Raw genomic sequence first — 22,757 nt, forward strand, 5'->3', positions numbered from 1 at the left:
GTTCATTTACGAAGAAAAATGTTGTTTTGCTGGAGAAGAGCTTCTTGACGTCACAGACCTTGGATTTCAACGACTTCAAATAGTGGCTTGAGTAAACAATGTACCTGTACCAGTTTAGCATGTACATTTCCACGAACATATCCATGATTCTCGAAAGTCTGTGTTTAAGAGAGAGAGAGAGAGAAAGAGAGAGAGAGAAAGAGAGAGAGAGATAGAGATAGAGGGAGGTAGAAAGAGAGGGGAAAGAGATAGAGAACGCGGCGTACGCAAAGTCTGAAATATAATTGTCATGTATATATCTTATCAAAATGGTCGTACATGTTTGTCGAGTCGTATTTGTATACGGCTCGCGTTATAGGTTTGACTACATAGGGTGTCATGTTAGTTCTTTGGACCCTATAATAAACTAAAAGATAAACACATTGCATCAATACCATTAGTACAACAAATTATGGAATGGTGTAGTTACGGGGGGAGGAGGTACTAAGGTACTAATTGCCTTCAATTGATTGGCGAAAGAGAGAGAAAGAGATAAAGAAAGACAGAGACAGAGACAGGGGGTAAGTGAAAGGGGGTGAAGAAAGGCAAAGGGAGGAGGGGATAGTACGAGAAATGCGATAGAAACCCTTTCCATGCCTTCCCCCCTTCCGCGATCTGTGAAATGTTAAATTCCTTTCAGTTACTGACTACAAAAAAGTGCCCCCAGCCCTCCCCGTGATGCTAGTGCCCCCTCAATGGCTGGACCCAGGCTACGCCACTGACTGGTCAAAACTTGACCCTTGTATTTACATAAAGACCACGCGAACTTTAACACGGGTCATCCATCACATGTCAAGAAGATAAATTACTTTTACACATGTGAGAAACTTGGTGGTTTAGGAACCGTTGCTGGGTTCAAACATGGACCTTACCCCATGGTTTAACCAACAGTCAGGCAAGTCCGCCCTGAATAATTTCGGGAGGACGCGTGATCGCAGACAATGGACTCGCTACACTCATTTCTATATTTGGCTGCCGGGCTAATAATAAAAGTGGATCATTTCCACCCAGGACTAGCTAAAGGCGTTGGCAGGCACAACTTGTAGCAAGGGGATAAAGTAACTTAAGGAAATCATTTGCGATGTCTGAAATGTTTTCGAATGGTTTGGTTCTTGCGTTGGCCTTGATTTCAATGGTCAAGGTCTCCACCGGAGACTTTAACCTTACGGTTTTGCACACTAATGACTGTTATGACCGTATCGAATAAATCAGCGGCTCGGGTCTACCATGCAACCCAGAGCTCCTGGCAGATGAAAGGTGCTTTGGAGGGGTAGCCCGACGGGCCACGGTCCTCAAGGAAATTCGTGAGAGGGACTCCGGGAATGAAAACATCATTTTCCTGGATACAGGTGACCAGTTCCAAGGCACAGACTGGTTTTACTTCTACAAGGGAAATGCAACGGCACACTTTATGAACCTGCTAGGTTACGATGCTATGGTAAGTGGTGGGCATAATTATTTATTAATAATAATAACTTTGGGCAACATTGTTTTAAAATCGTTTCAAAATTACAGTAAGTTTATTGGCTGCATATATCTCTTTCAAAAAGTGTTTGAACTAACCATAAAAATCCCATTTTCATTCAAATTGTATTTAAAATGTCTTGATTTAGTGCTTACGTCATTCATCATTGTTATCTTATGAATCAGTTACATCATGACCACAATTTTGTTACCAATTAAAGAGAAGAAGATACTGAAGAGAATACAAAACTTTCTGTATGTGTAACATTTTCATGTTTATGTAAATTATGTAAATGTGCTTAAGGGTCTCCAATTCCCTGCATCTAACCTATGTTTCTAAAGCGGTTAGTACAAATGTTTCTAACCGCTTTTTCATCAGTTTGTCAACACATTTAAAATCATCTTACATAATTTAAGAAACTAACGACATAACAACTTAGTAAGTTGTAAGCGATATCAGACGAAACAAAGGAAAAGGACAATAAGGAAGAATATATCAAAGTTAACAAAACACTACTTGTAATATATTCTTTAAACTACCATAAAAAGACAAAACGTGGTCGCTCGCAACATGTAGAAACGGGATGATTTCAGGCAGCCAAGTGCCTGCATGGGTTACTCCCAAATTGGCCTCGAAAAGTACAAGCATCCGACGATTTTTTTTTTTTTGGTCAAAGTGCAAACGTTGGCTTAATTTATCATGTTTTAGATGTGATGTATTTATGTCTGTAATTGTACATAGAGGATCCCTTGTAAGAATACTCGTTTTTGAAAGGGCCGCCCTGTATGAGAAATACTGAAGCAAATAAGCTAAAAAGTCTATACAAATATTGATAATTTTTTTTCCATTTCATTTATTTCCACTTCTCATAAAAAAATATTTAACAATTTACGTACACTATCTGATTAACACATATATGCTCCCGTTTAGCTCTAAAACAAGGAATACTTTTACAAAATATATCTATGTTTAGAGTGCGACCATCAGCTGCTGGTAATACCTTATTTAGACATATCGAAACCCCAATATTTACAGGCTTTGCGAACTGTTTAAAAGTAGGAAACAAATCTTTATCCATTTTTGGTCAGATCCGTTACGGTTACAAAGAGTCCCTTTCTGTTCAGCTATTCGCTAAAATACTCTAAAGTTTTCTATTTTTATTTATTTTTTTATTTGTTTTATTGTAATATATTTATTCTGGATAACAAGAATCAGATATACATTGTAGATACAAAATCTGTTTTACATGTATGTTCTTGATAGAAAAACGTGTCTGATGCCGCTACTCAATTTGTTTTATGACTCAGATTTTGCCTAGTACTTTGTTAATAACAAAAGATAAATCTGAATGTCACGTCTCTTACGCTGGAATGGAACTTATCTGGATAGTCCACAATTTTACCCATCTCCTCCAGTGGCGTAGATCCTTCGGAGGGATGAATGAATAGATCACCCCCCCCCCCTCCTGAACAATTGGTTTTGCGTAAGGATCTACGCCACTGATCTCCTCATACCTGTTGAAAGCAGAAAAATTCAAATTCAACAAGGGTTTTTTTCCTCTCTCTTCTTATTTATTTTAATTGTATTGCTCGGGTATCTTGTACTTTCTGTTTCGCATTGGTTCGTTGATTTGCAAATACATGTTCAAACTTTCCCAGGCTTTCGTTTGGTGCATGGATCAAAGATTATTGTTCAATGTCTCACCTTCACAAAGCTGAAAATGTCAACCCATATGAAAAAGTTGTTATTGGCTAGGAATGATCAACCAAGTTGTTGAGTTTTAAAGGCAGCAAAACTGATGATAAAAAGACAAATCTAAAATCTCAAGCAAGATAAGATTTCCATATTTTTTTCTTCTTTTTTGTGTATGCAGTTTATTTGTATTGCTCGGGTATCTTGTATTATCTTTTTCGCAATGGTTCGTTGATTTGCAAATACATGTTTAAACTTTCCAAAGCTTTGGTTTGGTGCATGGATGAAAGATTATTGCTCAATGCCTCTCACCCCCACAAACCTGAAATATTCAACCCTAATGAAAAAGTTGTGTTTGACTGGGAATGATCAACCAAATTATTATGTTTTACGTGCAGCAAAGCTGGAATTGTGCATCACCATAATGACGATAATGATATTCGAAATAAAAAAATAACCTATACAACAGCTTTGTCAACTCTCATTTTAAGGATGACAATTCAAAAGGAAATGAGAGAATACTGGTTGCGTAGCTTAAATCAAAGTTCTCCATTGCTGTCCAAATGGGAGCACAGCAATGGGGAGTGACATCGGACTGTTTAAAGGAAGTGAAGCATGACGAGACTACGTATCTTTCCCGTGGCCTGACTCGGGGAGAATCGGGTATACGACTAAGGGTATGTTTATGCTCAACTTTTTCTGGCCAGAATCAGGCATCCGTTACGCGTTTAGGTAAAAACACGGTTGCGTCCTTGCTCATTTTTTGTAGAATCACCGAAAAACGGCAATCACGATCGCCGATCGTAAACTCACAAAAAGGTGCGTTTACGATCGGCGATGCTGCAAAATCGACGATTCTTGGAAGCATAAACGCACAATCATGTGTAAACGCGTTTAAATGGGGTCAACGCACTGACCTCTAGTGGTTCTACGTAGCATGCGCAGTGCAGGTTTGCGAATAGGGCTGCAAGGCCACCCAGCCAGATTTGCCCGGAGGAGCCAGAGAAGTGAGCATAAATAGTACATCGTGGAAATGCGATTACGATGAGCGTTTACGATCGCTCATTCTACCTTCAAAATCAAGCATAAACGCACCCTAAGGACGACGCGACGGCGACGCGACCGCAGCAAAACCGAAGCGTGAGGAGAAAATCGGTCTGTTTTGTTAGATACTGCATAATTAACATATACACGCGCGCACATACACTCAATCAGATAATTATTTAAATATATATGTATTATAAAATAATTATATGTTTATATAGCAATGACAACAGTTGAAGTAAAGATTCTTGAGATTTCAATTCTACACCATTTTCGGTTACAAATTATTTCGGCAGATAGTGAGTTCAAAATGACAAATAACCAAATAAGTGCAACAACCAAAATTGCGCTAATTAAATGGCGTGTCGCTTGGAACGGAACAATCATTTATGTATTGTTACATCAAAGTCAAAATCATTTTGTGTCGATACCTTTCTCTATTAAGTACTTCACTATCACGAAGTGTTTTTTTTTATATCAGCAAAGCTAGTGATATCATGAATACATTATGCAATATGCATACATATTCATACAATAACCGCATCGTTCTCTATGTTGAATTTAGACTTGTTAAGCTCCGGCTAAAACGAATTTAGGAAATATTTTCTGTTGTCTTAAGTTAAGTTTCATTGTTTGTTCTCATTCTATAAAAGGTGTAACATCTAATTCTGGACTAATTCATTTTGTACCATAAGTGTCCATTACGTTTATAACGAGTCCCTATCGGTTCAGCTATTCGCTGAAGTACTCTAGAATGTTCTATGTATGTTCCTGTTAAAAGAAAACGTGTCTGATGCCGCTTCTGATGTTTGTTTGGTGCCTTAATTTTGCTTCAAATTTTGTTAATATCGAAATATAAATCTGAATGTTACGTCTCTCCCACGCTGGAGTGGAACTTACCTGGATTGTCCCAGATTTTAATAATCCTCTCATTCCTGTTGACAGAAGAAGAATACGCGTTCCCCGAACTCAACAAGGTTTTTTTTTCTCCCTATTCATGAATTTTAATTGAATTCCTTGGGTGTCTTGCTCTGTCTGTTTCGCATTGGTTCATTCATTTGCAAATACATGTTCAACTTTGCCCAGGCTTTCTGTTGGTGTATGGGTGAATGATTATTGTTCAATGCCTCACCCTCACAAAGCTGGAAAATGCAACCCTAATGAAAAAGTTGTTATTGACTAGGAATGATCAACCAAATTATTATGTTTTACCAAAGAGTTTTAAGAGATGGAGTCCTATCTAGCACATTCCATATGAACCATCTTCGATGCCGCCAGGAGAAAATATGTCAGGCATGTGCTTAATTAGATCTTCCAAGCAGATACGTAGACAAAAGATTCCTGCCCAGCTGCAAACTAACTGGCCACTTTCAAAGGGAAATACGCTTTTGTAATGATAATTACTCATTTTCGCTACCACTCGTCCGATAATACGAGCAGTACACAGTGCTTACCTTTACAGGAGGCAAGCGAAAGGAAATGAAGCAGAATTTTTCTGAAATATTAATCAAAATTACTCGACTGGGCATGTGTTGGCACTAATCTGATATATAACATCATAAAAAACTGTACATGAACAAATTCAATTTTTATTTTCATGAGCCGAAAATAATCGGAAAAGTGTCAAATTGCAGGATTTAGGACTGTAAAATGTTACTATTTTTCACAAATTAAAGCTGCTTTCATACAATGTAAGCAAATTTCTTGACATAATTAGGCTTTTGTATTCATATTAGATCTTCTGTTCGATTTTCTCGGTGTTAGTTCAAATAAAAAGTGAAATATTAAGGATAGTTCTTTGTGAACAAAATCAAGTCTCAAGCTTTCCAATGATATTGGCGGCTTCGAACCTTGGACATCAAAGGTAACATCACACCAGTAGATTCTATTGTGCAACCATAGAAAATGGCAGCTGCTTGGAATAATTTGTTGTCAGTTGGGTCTCTATCTCTTAAAACTTCTTGGTTTCACCAGGGAGGTGAAAGAAAAGGAGGCGAAACTCTTGTAATTTATTCAAACGCATTCTTGAGTTCTAAAGCGTAACAATGGGATGTGTAACATTCCACTTGGCTTTGAAGTTCCATGCTCCGAATCGCGCTTCCACTGCGGGGACTTTCGGAAGCCAGGCACCAGTTTTACATTTATTACAAAATATTAAATTACCGGCAAAATTTCAGTGTAAATCAAAAACTTTATATTGGGATTTTATTGGGAATAGTGCATCAAACAAATTTTCAAATTTAGAACTCCGTCCTTCCTTTAATTTGTGTGCCAGAGTTGGTAAAAGAAAAATTACATCCTGTCAAAAACTCAATATTTTAGGATGATGCGCTAATTTGTGCATGCTTTAATGTCCCGTTATTTGATCCATGATTTACAATCTTCAATAACATTAAGTTTGCTAATGCGTGTTTTCGCGTGTTTTTTGTATTTTTCAAGTTTAAAAAAGGATGAAAGTACACAAGTTTGTGTTCGCTTATTCTACTCTTTACACATTCAACAATGGGTGAGAAATCATTGGAAGGGACAGCGAACAGTTGCAGTGATACCATTTTCTGATGTAGGAATTCTAAATCCTGAAATTTCATGCGCTCTTTTATCTCACCACCTGGTCAACAGTTGCAGATTAGCGCATAACTTTTCGGCGGCTTGGAACATGGGGTCAAAGGAGAGCGGCTTGATTCCAGTCCTTCTCTATCACGTCCCTGGTTTCACATCCAGCAAAACTGGTATTCTGCACCACCACGTAAAGGATAATGGTATTCAAAATAAATGCAAGGACATAACTACTTTGGCAAATTTAATAAAAATCAAAATGAAAAATTACCAACAAGTACAGCGAAAAACATTGCGCTAAAATGGCGTGTCGCTTGGAATGGAACAATCATTTATGTATTGTTACATCAAAATTATTTTGTGTCGATATCGTTCTCCATTTGTACTTCACTTTCACGTAATGTGTTTTTTGTTATATAAGAAAAACTAGTCATATCATAAAAAAAACATTATGCATACATATTCATACAATAACCGTATCATTCTCTATATTGAATTAAAACTTGTAAAGCTCTGGCTAAAAAGAATTTAAGAAATATTTCCTTTTGTCTTTTGTTCAGTTTCATTGTTTGTTCTCATTCTATAAAAAGGTACATCAAATTCTGGACCTATCCCATATGAAGTGTCAGTTACGTTTACAAAGAGTCCATATCGGTTCAGCTATTCGCTGAAGTACTCTAGAATGTTCTATGAATGTTCCTGATTTGAAAAAACATGTCTGATGACGCTACTGAAATTTGGTTGATGACTTGATTTTGCTTAAAACATAGTTAGTATCAAAAGATAAATCATACTTGTTGACAGCAGAAGAATACTTTAGTTCCGAATTCAACAAGTTTTTTTTTCCCTCTCGGTTCGTTCATTTGCAAATACATTTCAATTTGCCGAGGCTTTCTTTTTGTATATGGGTGAATGAGTATTGTTCAATGTCTTACCTTCACAAAGCTGGAAGTTCAACACCAATGAAAAGGTTGTTATTGACTTGGGATGATCAACAAAGTTGTTGAGTTTCACAGACAGCAAAATTAATAATAATGATAAGAAGAGAAATCGTAAAGATAAGATCTCCGATTTTTTTCTTCTCTCTTGTAATTATATTGCTCGGGTATATTGTATTATCTGTTTCGCATTGGTTCGTTGAATTGCAAATACATGTTCAAATTTGCCGAGGCTTTAGTTTGGTGTATGGGTGAATGATTATTGTCTTCTCTGCACAAAGCTGGAAAATTTAAACCCTAATGAAAAATTTGTTATTGACTAGGAATGATCAACCAAATCATTGTGTTTTACAGGCAGCAAAACTTAAATTCTGCACCAATATAGAAATAACCTGTACAACAGCTTTGGCAAATATCATAATAATGAACAATGTGAAAGGAAAATAGAGAATACTGGTTGCGTAGCTTAAATCAAAGTTCCCCATTACTGTCAAAATGGAAGGACAGCGATGGGGAGTAACATCGGAATGTTTAGCGTTTTGCAAAAGGGTGTGCTCAGTTTTTGTAGATACTGCATAATATACACACACGCGCGCACACACACTCATTCAGATATATGTATACATATATATATTTAGGTATATATATATATATATATATTGTGATACAAATTCAAACATTTGAAATAAAGATCCTCGAGAGTTCAATTCTTTACCATTACCGGTTTCAATTTAATTTCGGCAAATAGTCAATTTCAATTTACAAATTGAAAACAAGTGCAACAAATTATACAAACGATATTTGCAAGACAATTGCGCTTTAATGGTGCGTCGCCTGGAACGGAACTATCATTTAAGTATTATTACATCTTCAAAATTATTTCGGATGATACCTATCTCGATTTGTAGTTCACTATCACGTAATGCGTTTTTTGTTATATCAGCAAAAGTAGTGATATCATAAGTACATTATGAAAGCAAAGTAATTCACAATAACCACATCATTCTGTCTGTTGAATTAACACTTGTTCAGTGTGGCTGAAATAAATTCATGAAACATTTTCTGTTGTAACACATTCTGTTTCATTGTTTGTTCTCATTCTGTAAAAAGGTGTAGTACGTCAAAGTCTGGACTTATCCTTTTGCACATCTTGATATAATGTTTACTCTGAACAATTAAAGACTTGATTTATTCAAAATATCTTATGTGGTGGCGACGGATTGTCATTTTATTCCCTCAAATATCTCCTGTCTCTCTGACATATTGCATTTAACAACCATTTAAATTAAGACACAAAGCAAGTTTCTAGAGATGTGAATGAAAAGGTAACTTTTAAGTTTAGTGTTTTCGAATTCAAATTTAATTTACTGTTAAAAATTATTAATCTCGCAAACAATGCCACCTGTTCATCCAAGCGTGAACACATACCACACAAAAGTGGTACCAAATGATTTAGGATAAAACACTCTTTCACCAGATGTATAATAATCTACTGTTTATAGATGATTTTAAAAATAATTAGCAATTTTCTAAACTTTTTTTTGACTCACACGGTATTTCTTTTTGTGTGTCGTGGATGACAGGAGTAAAAATTGCAAGCATTAAGAGTGTCAGTTACTTTATAATATATATCCGTCTCCAATTTTCTACTTAACCCCATTACATTTATATCCAGGAACGATATCTTCTCTCCTGACACCTCCATTTTTAATTAAATAGCTGTTTGTGGAGTTTGCAGAATATCGCCAAATACTTAAATGTCTCGTTACTTTTTTTTCATCGAGGTATCTGATAAAATATTTTCCTTTGATTTGTATATAAAATGAATCAATAAATTGAAGTATACTAGCTATTACACAGAATTAAATTCAGCGACTTCTAGAACAAACCCTTCGGTTATTCTAGGTTTTCAACTCTTGATATTATGTTTCCAACCAATATCGAATGGCATCTTATCTAATCTGATGATCAATATAAATATATAGACTATCAACATCCAACGTAACCAAACAAAACTATTATCGTCAATATTTTCAGGTAGATGATTCTAGAAAAAGCTGGTTTCAGCACAATATCAATCAGCTTGCTTAGACGATGCCGAGCAGGACATACTGGTCCTGCGTCTATAATTGGTTTTATTTTCAAGTCCACATCAGCACCCCCATTCGACACAAGAGCTTTCTTTTTTTCTTCAAACGTTTTCTTTGATATATATATATATATATATATGTGCATTTTCATATACAAGGAAATAAGTTTTCAAGTGTAAAATGATTTTGATCTCGAACTTGCAGGGCTTGGCAAAAAGTGAGTTTTTAAGAGATGTTCCAGGACTGGTGCCGTTTTTAGAGCAAATCGAATTTCCTGCCGTGAGCTCCAACATCAATACCTCTAATGAACCATCCATGCAGCCCCTCCTCTCCAGGAGTCACGTGATCACTGTAGGAGGTGAAAAGGTAGGCGTGGTTGGAGTCACCAAACCAGAAACTCCCGATCTGGCTATGACAGGTACGAACATCTGACGATTTTTTTATATAATGCAAACGTTGTCTAAATTCATTATGTTTTTAATAGTTGTAATGCTTGCATATACACTGTTGGTCATAATGGTGGAATAATTTTTTTTACCCCAGTTTAGGGAAATATTTTAAAAATTTATTTATTTCTAATAGATCTAGATAATGGCATACATTCTCAGATTTTATTGAATATTAATTTGCGAGTGTTTGTTTTGCGTGACTGTTAAATCATAATGTGTGCTACTATGCTAATCAACTAGGGAACCTACGTCCTTAAATCATAATTGACAGTAATGAGGATTAATGCTCACAAAAGGGCACTAATATAGCTGATCGACACGATTTTTATACTGGGGCCTCACAACAACGAGGCCATTGCTTAGCCCCTGAATCAGGACTGTACGCAGTGTTTGCTAGGGTACGCGGCCGCCCCCACAAATCCTCCAAAACGAAGAAAATGCAATAAATTGTCAAAAATTCATTGCATTTTCCCCCGGCCCCCAACAGGAAAAATTTCTCTGTGTGGCCATGCCTTGAACCATAATGCGTGGCCCTACAGAGGAATTTTTTATGTTGGGGGCCGGGGGAAAATGTAATGATTTTTTGACAATTTATTGCATTTTCATCGTTTTGGGGGATTTGTGGAAGGGGCCGCGTACCCTAGCAAACACTGCGTACAGTCATGATTCAGGGGCTAAGCAATGGCCTCGTTACTGTGAGGCCCCAGTATAAAAATCGTGTCGATCAGCTATATTAGTGCCCTTTTGTGAGGCATTAATCCTCATTACTGTCAATTATGATTTAAGGACGTAGGTTCCCTAGCTGATTAGCATAGTAGCACATATATGATTTAGCAGTCACGCAAAACAAACACTCGCAAATTAATATTCAATAAAATCTGAGAATGTATGCCATTATCTAGATCTATTAGAAATAAATAATTTCTAAAAATCCTTCCGTAAACTGGGGTAAAAATAAATATTCCACCATTATGACCAACAGTGTATTTAATTGTACAGTGAGGGTACCTTGGCAAAATAGTCATTTTTTAAAAGGCCACACTGTATGAAGAAGACTGAAATAAATAAGTAAAAAGTATATACAAGTTATTTGACAAATTGAAATTGTTGCGTAAACTGTAACGTTTCGTCGTTTCTTTTAATTATTAAAAATTTCAAAGAGTACGGATGTTTATAATTATGTTTTATTGATTCAACCTGCCGTGTTTATCTAGGTTTATCAAAGTGGCCTTTATATTTCTTTTTTGGGGAGAATTGTAAAGCGGCTTGTAGCTTTAAGGAAAAGCCCTCTAACACTCTGGCGATTGGATTGGAATCTATAAATGGGTCTCCTTGAAATGACGGTTAAAAAATACCTTTAAGTAAACAAAAAGTTGAGGTATACTGCACTGTAAAAAAATAATAGTCGAAATAACTCAATAAAATTGAGGAAAAGAATTGCCTTATTTTTATCAAGTAACTATTACCTACGACATCTTAAGTAGAATTTACTTATTTTGCTGAATAAATTTTTACTCAGTTAAATCGAGTTACATTAAAGTAAATAATTTAAGTATTGTAATCATTTTAGATAATTAAAAAAAAGCTATGATAGGATTACATATTGCACGATTTGGTACCCATCTAATCTAACAAGTAACATCCAATAATCATTCATTACTTCTATTTAAGATTTAATCGTATATATTTATCTACCACCATCACAAACTATTACATACGCTTCAATTCGACACATATTGAAAGGCTCCAAATTTTATATATACTTGATCGTAGCATCTTAAAAGGAAAATTGGTTGACAATTTCCTGAAATATCAAGTTTTGATTTGTTTTGAACTGGGCAGCAATTAAAAATTGTCTTGTCTTTGCTTAGCCATGTTAAATGAATTAGTAAATGTTTTAAAGTCCTTAAATGTTCATTCAATCACAAAAAAGAATTGTTTTATTTAAAAAAGAGTTTAATTTGGTCTTAATGAATATTCATAAATTATGTGAATATTTCTATTACGCACTGCATCGGTCCTTACTTTAAAAAGATAAGAATAATCAACATAAATTGTTTGAGTAATACGTATAATTTCTGATTTTGAGTTAAAATTACTAAATTAATACAAGCTGAAATTACTTAAAGTTCTTATGTATTTGATTTTAATTAAATATTCCACGTATGTTCTACTAAATTGAAAGTTTGAGTTAGCAAGACTTAAATTTAGTGCGTAAGTGGCAAAACTAATGTTTTCAAGTAAATTCTACATGGAAAAATACGTAAAAATTACCAATGAACAAATTCTTTTTTACAGTGTGTACTATGAAGAAACGCTTTGAGAGACTAGTAAAAGCTTGGAAAATCATATAAAATATAAGAAAGTTATAACTTTTTATTTTGTGATTAATTAAACTACGCAAAACTTTCTTCAAATAGCATTATCAGTACAATCATATGAAATGGGAAAAGTGCTCGCAAGGTAGACTACTGAGTTTACAACTTCATAAATGTGTACGCACTTACAGGGTCTTCTTAGAACTTTTCACTGAACTAAATTATTTCTCTTGTTTTCTGTTTTTTGAAATAATGAAACAAACATTGCGTTGACCTCTCCTTAAAAAGTCTTAATCTCTTTTCGTATGAAGATCATAGGAAGGGATAGGGTAATTTGTTCCTTTTTTTAGTTATCTAATATTTATTCTTTTATTTTTGTTGCATTTTAAAACAACAAAGAGAGCCCTTAAACAGAATTTAGTATTTCTTTTGGGCAAAATCTGGTATCGACAGTTCCTCTTGTTTTCTTGTATTGTTATTATAATCATATTTTCATTCATATAAACTATCAATTTATACGTTATCGTTTGATCGTATGTTCCTATAATTTAATCAAAAAAAGAATAGCTGGAAAACGTTGGAGGTCTAGTGGTTGATACACCTTGAACGAGAACCTTAACAACTAGTTTGTATTTGACATTGTCAGGAAACCTCATATTCGAACCAGTCATCGAGTCCGTCCAGGCAGCCGTTGATGCTCTCGTGGACGACCACGGTGTCAATAAGATCATTGCCCTCAGCGACTCCAGCTTTGAGATCGACCAAGAGATCGCGAGATCTGTGCAAGGAGTCGACATCGTCATTGGAGGTCATCCATATACCTTTCTCTACACAGGTATGTACCTTCGAGAGAAGGTCGGGTTCTAGATGTGTGAGTAGGCGAAGGCGATTTCAGTAGCCATGCATGTACACCATCTTTTGAAATGTGCGAACGTTATGATGGTGTGTCAAAATTTCGCGTAGATTTCAAAACAAATTTAGAAATGGGATATTTGATCCATGATTTCTCATAAGAAAGGTCATGAAAACAATGAAATCTTAATTTGTGATCGAGAATTTTTACCTGATTTATCCCAAAAAATGCAATCCACCAAAAATCTCTCCACTCTCCATCCAGGTGAAAATGAGTACCTGGGAATACAAGGATTACAAGAAATTTAGGACCTGCAGGGAGATCAGTATTAATAGTAATGTGGCTTTGTTTATGAAATCTATGTTCTTCAAATTTCACAGGCTGGGAAGCTTCTCCTTCCAGGACTTGGCATGTTTCCTCCTCTTTAGGGAGGCGGCAATGAAGACTTTGTGGCGGCCTGGCAGCGTCTTTTTTTTTTTTTAACCTAACCTTGCCATCCTATCGCTGTATTCGATTGGCTCATACGTCATGTGCTATTCATAAATATTCATGATACGCACACACACACACACACACACACACACACAGACACACACACAGACAGAGGATTCGATGCGATAATTTATCAAGTAATGAGATTTCATACAAAAATTACAAGTGCAAAGCTATTTTTAGTTTAAATGAATGACATTGCGAGAAAATCAGGTGGCTGACCGTAAACGAATGTCTACCCAGGTCATAAATTGTTCATTACCATTGCGGCATACTGGTTAGGTCGAGAATCTGGCCGATTTAATTTTGATCTCCAACACACCGTGCCTACGCAACTATTCATATATAATATATTCAAATATTAATATGCAGGCAGCGTGGCAAGGTTAGGTTAAAAAAAGACGCGGCCTGGCAGCCTTCCTCTGGGCCCTTGCCCTACCAAGCATTTCCCAATTTCACCTTTGGAATCTTGGAGAGATCATGTGATGTGGAGATGGTTGGTCAACTCGAACCTGAAGATATGTGCATCCGGTGAACGATTCACCAGCCTATCTATATCCGTCCTATATACAATGTCATGTACGTTGAGAGAATGTTTTGTTAGTTTCTCATTCGTTCCTCGTTCATTTTTCCCCGGTTCTTGCCATTATTCGTACCGACGTGTCTGTTACATTGACGGTCATTTTCCTGTATTGTTCATGTAATTAGAAGGTCATTTTTTGCCTTTTGTTGGCTCATCATTCCATTTATGAATCCCCCGAGCAACAACGAAGACAACTTTCACCACCGGATAATAATTATTTGCAAAGTTTCTATCCGTTGGGCGTCCGTTGAAGCTTTCCGGTAATGGGTTACATCTCCACTGAGAACTAAATATCAAATTCTATTAAACTGATCTAAAGATACTTCTATATCTTTTGTTGCTAGGTGATCCGCCTTATGATGAAGAAGCTAAAACAGGTGACTACCCATTAATCATCCACCCCTCGTATAATGACAGTCTCGATATCCCCGTCGTCAGCGCCTACCTTTTCGGGAAGTATCTTGGTTATCTCGAAGTCACATTTGATGATGAGGGTGCCGTGACGTCATATGCGGGAAATCCCATCGTACTGGACAAAGACGTAGCAAAAGGTATAATAAACATTGTGATGGTTCATCCTATGCAGTGGCGTGCGTAGCCTAGCAAAAGACTTCTAGGAAAACAGTTATCACCAAATAAGATGCTTAAAAAAGGAAAAATTCCGCGAAACTGATCAAAAGTATTGAGGGGGGAGAAGTGTAATTCTTCTCATATAAAGGGTATCCAAAATATCCTCTTATTTTTGTTTATGAAAGCAAAATACTTCCATTATGTTGGTGGATAAAAAACATGCCATTTTGACATCAATGCACTTGGGTAAAAGGATTTAAAAAATCAGATTCGTGAGGAAGAACATAAATCATACACCATAATTTATGAATATGGAACTAATGACACCACAGTCTCAAGACAGAGTTGCCAATTTGTCTCCATTATTTTTGTATTAGCTGTCTGATTTTCCTCGTACCTCGTTTAATCAGTTTCTATGATTTATCTTCTATTTGTGAAAGCACCTTATTTGGTGATAATTTTTTTCCTTCCAGGGGGCACCGCCATCATAGGGGGAGGAGAAAAATTGATGGTAGGAAAAAATGCTCTGAAAGTGCTTATAACAAAACAGAACAAAACATATTCAGGAGTTAACACTTGGTATTAGATGTGTCTTTAGTTGTCTCTTAACGGCATCTATACAATTGTTAACTGATTTCGGGAGTCTGTTCCATAACCAAGCAGCTGCTGACATAAATGCTTTATCTCCCTCATCATCGTTCAGTTAGGCACTCGTTTTGGGACATATTAATATGTTACATATTAATCAGATCCGAACATGATTTCTTAAAGCAATACAATCGGGTATTGAAATCGCCCTTAAAGGCATCATTTAACAATATTAAATCTTAGATGCACGGCCCTACGTGTTATCAGTGTCTGTGATATGGTGTAATAATTGAAGCCCTACAAAAATTGCGCTTCAGAATGATCATGAAGTGCCTCAAAAAAGTAAAACAAAACTTTTAGTGACCGATTTTTACCATACTCGTTTTCCTTAATAGACTGTAGTGTTATGAAAACCGTTAGGAAAAAGCAAAATTTGATTTCGATTTCTCATCATGAATATCTTGAAAATCAGACAGGTGATCGGGGTTCTTGACTGACGTTAAAGGTTTATAATTATCATTGCAGCATGAGATAAATCCAGGATTTTGTTTCAGAATCTGAGACAAAGTTACCCAATCCCTTTAACCTACTTTTTTTCGAAAGTCTTTGCGATTGCGTTTACTGTGAATCAATGGATTCTTTGTCGTGTTAGACCCTGAAGTGCTAGCTGAGGTCGAAGCATGGAAAGTTCTAGTCGACGCTACCTCGAATACCGTGGTTGGATCAGCCGACGTCGAGTTGGTAGGAAGCCTCAGCGTGTGCGGTGTCGGTGAATGCAGCATGGGTAGCATGCTGACGGACTCGATGAGGTTCGCTCACGGGATGGGATGGGATGTCGACATCGCCATCACATCGACCGGGAGTTTTGCTTCATCTATAGACCAAGGTAATGAGTCAACGATGGTTTCAATAACTATTCTAGTACACCTGGTATAATACATATTATATACTACTAATTCAGTTAAACACGATCCTGGGTCTGAGACCACGTGTAACGAAGAAAAACTAGACTTCGATCAGACTAACTTTCTTTGTTAAATCCGATTTGAAGCTTAAGCCCAGCGTCGGGTATAATTTTAGTAGAATACGAGCTTAAATGACTAATGAAGGGGGGATTCCGAAAAAAGAAAAAAATCATAAGATATTTAGGATACTTTATTGTCGAAAACTTTAATGTGGGATGCTTGGGACTGAGGAGAATTTAATGTTGAAGTAAGATGTATACAAGGGGCGTCAATTGATGCTGATAGCCTGAAAATAAACCGTAGATTTTTTTAATATTTTTTTTTGGGGGGGATGGGGGTTGCTTGTTTGAAAATTGTCGGCATACTTGTAGACATGATTTAGCCGACGCCCCTCCCACTTGCTGACATTTTAGGATGGAAATAAGTCGTTGGAGGTTTGTTTCCCCTGCAAGAAAGAAGATTTACCCGCAATAATGATAAATGGGGGTGGGGTCGCACCCTAATCCCTCTTGTGTCACCCTCCCTTATAACCGACTGAAACTATCAACCATTGCCCCCAACTTTATAATCAAACCATAACATTTGCCAATAAAAAAAGAGAACTTTGGTCTGTACTTTTTCATGAATCTCTGATTATATTAAATTGAATCGAATTGATTTATTGTCCATGAAAATGGAAATTCGTTGTTCAATGGTACAGGTGTGTTACAAACAACGAACAAATTTATACAGATTATAAAACATAATAACAACATAACATCAATAACATTTGCCAATGAAAATAGAAAACTTTGGTCTGTACTTTTTCATGAAACTCTGATTATATTGAATTGAATCGAATTGATTTATCGTCCATGAAAATGGAAATTCGTTGTTCAATGGTACAGGTGTGTTACAAACAACGAACAAATTTATACAGATTATAAAACATAATAACAACATAACATCAATAACATTTGTGTCGTAAAATTACACAAGGGCGGATCCAGAATGCTCCGGGAGGGGTAGGGGGTCTAAATTTTGCTAACAATCAAGCAGACGAAGGAAGATATTTAATTCTTAGGGGATCGGGCCACAATGAGAGAACAAACCAGGAAGCACGTTTTTCTTAGCAACTTTAAGTATACCAGATTGGTGTTTTGGGGGGTCGCTTGTGTGTTTGTTTGTTTGTTTTTAAGGGGGCATGATTCCTGTGCTTCCTAGATCGGCCACTGGTATTGTCTAATATTCAGAATTGAGTGAATTGTGCCTGAAGAAATGCTTGACATTTTTTAATGTTACACGAATGATAGCATAATGGCATAAGCTGCCACTTAGTATTCGTAATTTAACTACCCTTCATGCCTTCAAAGTTGCTCTAAAAACCTATCTCTTTCTAAACAGTGCTATTTAATCATGTCAATGTGGCGTAATAATTTGTGTTGTTTTAGTTTACTTTATTTTTGTTAAGAAAGTTATTTTTTGTGATAGTAAATACATGTATGTACAGCGCCATGAGCGTCAGAGCCTGGCGGATACCGGCGCTATATAAATATCCATATTATTATTATTATTATAATGGCTCCATGGCCTGAAATAGAAAATGTGCGCTTTTTTGTGTGTGTGATCTAAATTTGTCGGCATATGCATGTTGACCAAGCCATTTGTTAATAATACTGTGTCTTTCAAGTTACATTTGATCGTGGTCATACTCAAGAAAAAAACCTGACAGTGTAATAACGTTAAGAGTTTTGACAATTGATAGTGATCTTGATGAACGATAAATATTAAGACGGCTAGTATACCGTGACGACATTTGCTTGTAATTTTTATGATTGCCTGATTATTTTTTTGTATGAAGGGTTTTAAGCCAATCAGGAAAATCGGCATATCTGGTGCGGTACAAAACACATCACATTACACACCCTACCAGTCAATATTTGTATACTTTATACTACGTAATTTGTATTTCCAATTTAATTATTGATCACAGTTATAAATGAAGATAATCTGTGGTATGATCTCTGAATAGGCAACATCACCATCAGTGACCTGACACGCACCATTCCCTACGGTGACACTATCGACCTTCTTGAACTAACTGGGGAATCTATCATAGCCATTCTTGAGAAATCCGTTACTGGTTTTGAAACTTCTTCTGCATCGACTGCCTTCTTGCAGCTTTCAGGTATTACGATTGGTATAAACATGATAACTACTGCGCCCATTTTGCATTTTAAACAGAAATTTGCTTGATATTAGTAGATTTTTTTGTTTAAAGGGAGAAATTTATATCCATTTATGCCTGTGTAATAAAACAAGTGTAGTCGTCGAGCGGTTTAAAAGCACTTGACTTGAAAGTCAAAGGTCGTGGTTCGATCCCCGATACGGCACTAATGTCCTTTGGCAAGGCATTAATCTTCGTTTGCCGTACTCGACCCAGCTGAGGTAAATGGGTACCTGGCAGGAATTAATTCCTTGAAAATGCTAGAGCGCTGAAATAATAATTAATGCGCCCCGGAATAGAATTTCTAGATAGACGGCGATATAGAAATGCCTATGATTAATTATTATTATTATTAAAAGGCGTCGACTGCCTTTTTGCAGCTTTCAGGTACAAATATAAATCTGCACATTTTATCAGGCCATTCTGAATTTCGAAAAGAAATGTAGCTCAAATGACAAACAAAAAGAAAGATATATATCAAAGTATGCCTGTTGAATAAGAGGCATGATTTTGCTTGCGTTTTTACACACGCTATTCCAACCAATGGAGACACTTAGTGCGTGGAACAGTAATTATGCAAGAGTATTGCATTCGCTTTTGCCGTCACTCTCTTGTGGCTTGTAAAAGACCGCGCTTATCGGTGTCGCAGTGCTACGTCTACAACGCTTTAACGCCCGTTGAGATATGACACAGTAAACCGCCCAAAAATACCTGTCGACTTTTTTTGATTTTTTAATTAATGTGAAGCTGAATGGCAAATTTCAAAGGTCCTACTCAGCTCTTTGTTAAAAGATGCAGAAAAGTGAAGCGCAGTACATTATCGACATCATCAACAAAAAACCGCCGCGGTTTACCAAGTCATATTTAAACGAGGCTTTAGGTGATTAAAACTATGTGAGGCTTGAAATTTATTCAACAACGTTTTTCTATTTCACACGATTTCCATCTAACTATAATACATTTGATCACAATGGAGTCATTAATGAGTTTTTATTTATGCCTACATTTATTTTAGGAGCGGTGGTCGAATACGACCTAACGCACGAGAACGGTGATCGCGTCCTGAGTGTCAAACTTCCATGTGACTCATGTGATGACGGATACGAAGCTATCGACGTCGAAACCGTTTACCATGTTGCGATGAACAGTTACATATCTGGTGGTCAGGAGGGATACACCATCATTCTCGAAAGTACCATCAGTCGAGTAAGAGGTATATGAATTCTTACGAATTTAGTATATTTTTCTTGTGAAGTTGTGGAGTAGGTGTGTGTAATTGGGTTTTTACAGACGTGTATCAATCAAATATGATTATTTACGTCTGGAGACCGACCTTTAACGTCACCATCCGAAAGACGTGACTCAGTTTCGAACCAGTACGTCCTCGGCTGAATCAATTTGTAACTTCTATTGTTATATGGATTACAGGCGCACGCCACAACGCATCCCGGTAAAAAAGCCTTATGAGAAATGTAAATAGTAGCAGGAGACTTTATATGGATAACTGTATAGCACAAGGCTAATCTGCCACAAGATCTATGAATCAGCATGGACCATTCAAATATTTACCTAAGCTACTCATCATGGACCTTAATTCCACAAGCCCTGCTTTCAATCAAGGCCGTCTCATCTTTCTATTGTAACGCAATATTCTGAGAATTTGTTATATTCATGTCATATTTGTAATGTGTGTGATGAAAGAATGATAAATAAAGCTTGAACTTGAACTTATCGTTGTTTGCATTTTCATTTGAATCGACGTTTCATGAGTTCATCAGCCTGCATGTTCTCAAATCCTTGACTGTAATGTTGACTGCATGTATGCTGGCGGCGTGGGATCAGACCCCCGATATCGTCCTCGATCCGTGAATTACAATTTGCCTAAGATATTTACTAAAACGCGATCGCTAAGCGTTTCGAGAAATTTACTCAAGAGAAATGTCTAGAACCTATTGTACTAAGGATCAGTTTGAATTACCTTACACGTCATAGTAATCATGGTAACATTCCAATATTTCGATAGATGATACAAATGTCCTTTGAAATTGCCTTGCATTCAAGATCTATTTTTAATTGTTTTGTACCTCTACTGTCACCTATTACCCCTAATTGTCTCTTTGGATTCATTAGGAAGCCTGGACGTCGACGTAGCCGTGTCTTACCTCAATGATTTTTCCCCAATCATGGCAAGCACCTCGGCTCGTATCGTGATCTATGACGAGGAGAATCGACCAAATGCATCCACAATGCTCACAGCGCCATCTCTGGGGGTTTTGCTCCTAGTTTTTCTCGGAAGCATGATGGCCTTCAAGATTTAAGCCTCGTTTAGACGGTTGCTTTTTTTTGTATGATGACGTAAGAGTAATACACTTCACGTTTCTGTATGAACATCTCATATTATAAGATGATGACGTGGATCCTAATCAAATGATTGTTTGAAAGCGTACACGTGACCAGGCATTTATTTTGCCTAACGCATAATTTGGATAATGACCGGTCACTAGTAAAATCATGTTCTAAAACATCATTTCATAAAACAAATAAAACATAATCTTATAAAACAAATAATACACATAATTTTGTTCGGGCATTAGGCTATCGCCTCGGGCGTCTTAGACTGTTCCAAAGGTACCGAGTGTGGGTAATTCTTACTAGTGCCCCCAATGCTGTGTATTATTTGTATAATAATACGCCGAGATTAGTGAATACACGAAGGACCTTTGTTGCGCGCAGTAGCTATTCATTTACACGTTATACAATAATTAAAATAGCCGAGGTTCACTGCGTCATATCTGAGCGAGACTTTAGTTTCATTAGGTTGGATGGAATACAGTATTCATTTAATACTACCCTAGACGCACAAAATATTATACAGCTATAATAAACGTTGTATCCCAGGCTGACTGTTACTTTATCACACGTTTCGACTATATGGTTTAATAGTCTGAACGAGCCTTTAGTTTCAGTAGGCCAGATTGAATACAGTACTAATTGAATACTAACCTAGACGCACAAAATATTATCCAGCTATTATAAATGTTGTATCCCAGGCTGACTGTTACTTTATCACACGTTTTGACTATATGATTTAATAGTCTGAACGAGCCTTTAGTTTCATTAGGTTGGATGGAATACAGTACTCATTGAACACTAACCTAGACTTTGCACAAAATATTATCCAGTTATTATAAATGTTGTATCCCAGGCTGATGTTACTTTATCACACGTTTTGACTATATGATTTAATAGTCTGAACGAGCCTTTAGTTTCATTAGGTTGGATGGAATACAGTACTCATTAAGCACTAACCAAGACTTTGCACAAAATATTATCCAGTTATTATAAATGTTGTATCCCAGGCTGATTGTTACTTTATCACACGTTTTTACTATATGATTTAATAGTTAAAGATTGTAAATAACGACTTAGTTTCGTATTTCATCAAGTGTTAGCATTTGGGGGAATGGTATGTGCATTTGCATCATTATAATGTTAAACAAATATTGAGTACTTCAGTTTATACTTCCTATTGAATATTAATAACTATTTTATGGATTAAATTATGTAATTCTGATTATTGTGATGTAAATGTTGTTTTCGTATTATATATATATATTTTTTTTATATGTTCCACGTTGTAAGAAAGGTTTTCTGACGCGATATGATTTATAATCACAGTTACTTCCAAATACTCCCCCTTTTTTCGGGGAGGGGGAGTTGACATACAATTTGAATAACAACTAGACCTAAAGTATTTTCTTTGCCTGTTGATTCACTTGAATGATTATTTTTTCCCCCGCTTTTCGGAGGTAGTTTGGCCTTCTTTCCAGGTTTTGACCAATGAAAATCATGATATCATGATATTCACAGGATGAATGAGTCATGTATTTCGTTTAGACTACAAGACCA

At 36.3% G+C, this 22,757-nt stretch overlaps 1 protein-coding gene across 1 annotated transcript; it reads left to right on the forward strand.

The window, feature by feature from the left end:
• The first annotated feature begins 902 nt into the window (after nt 1-902).
• Nucleotides 903-21,172, forward strand: LOC105442306 (5'-nucleotidase-like). Its single transcript, XM_030975106.1, has 8 exons — nt 903-1,477; nt 10,029-10,242; nt 13,238-13,426; nt 14,864-15,070; nt 16,330-16,563; nt 18,654-18,809; nt 19,864-20,061; nt 20,979-21,172. The coding sequence occupies exons 1-8, from the start codon at nt 1,451-1,453 to the stop codon at nt 21,164-21,166; spliced, it is 1,413 nt and encodes a 470-aa protein (XP_030830966.1). The 5' UTR covers nt 903-1,450; the 3' UTR covers nt 21,167-21,172.
• The last annotated feature ends 1,585 nt before the right edge of the window (nt 21,173-22,757 follow it).

This window comes from Strongylocentrotus purpuratus, unplaced genomic scaffold (genome assembly GCF_000002235.5).
Source record: "Strongylocentrotus purpuratus isolate Spur 01 unplaced genomic scaffold, Spur_5.0 spur5_scaffold_8, whole genome shotgun sequence".
NCBI lineage: Eukaryota > Metazoa > Echinodermata > Echinoidea > Camarodonta > Strongylocentrotidae > Strongylocentrotus > Strongylocentrotus purpuratus.

What these genes read in the sequence shown, in the direction of transcription:
- LOC105442306 (XM_030975106.1), top strand. Translation starts at nt 1,451, where the DNA reads ATGAACCTGCTAGGTTACGATGCTATG. An exon ending in ATATACCTTTCTCTACACAG is followed by an intron (nt 13,427 to 14,863) that starts GTATGTACCTTC and finishes TTTTGTTGCTAG; the next exon opens with GTGATCCGCCTTATGATGAA. An exon ending in GGACAAAGACGTAGCAAAAG is followed by an intron (nt 15,071 to 16,329) that starts GTATAATAAACA and finishes TTGTCGTGTTAG; the next exon opens with ACCCTGAAGTGCTAGCTGAG.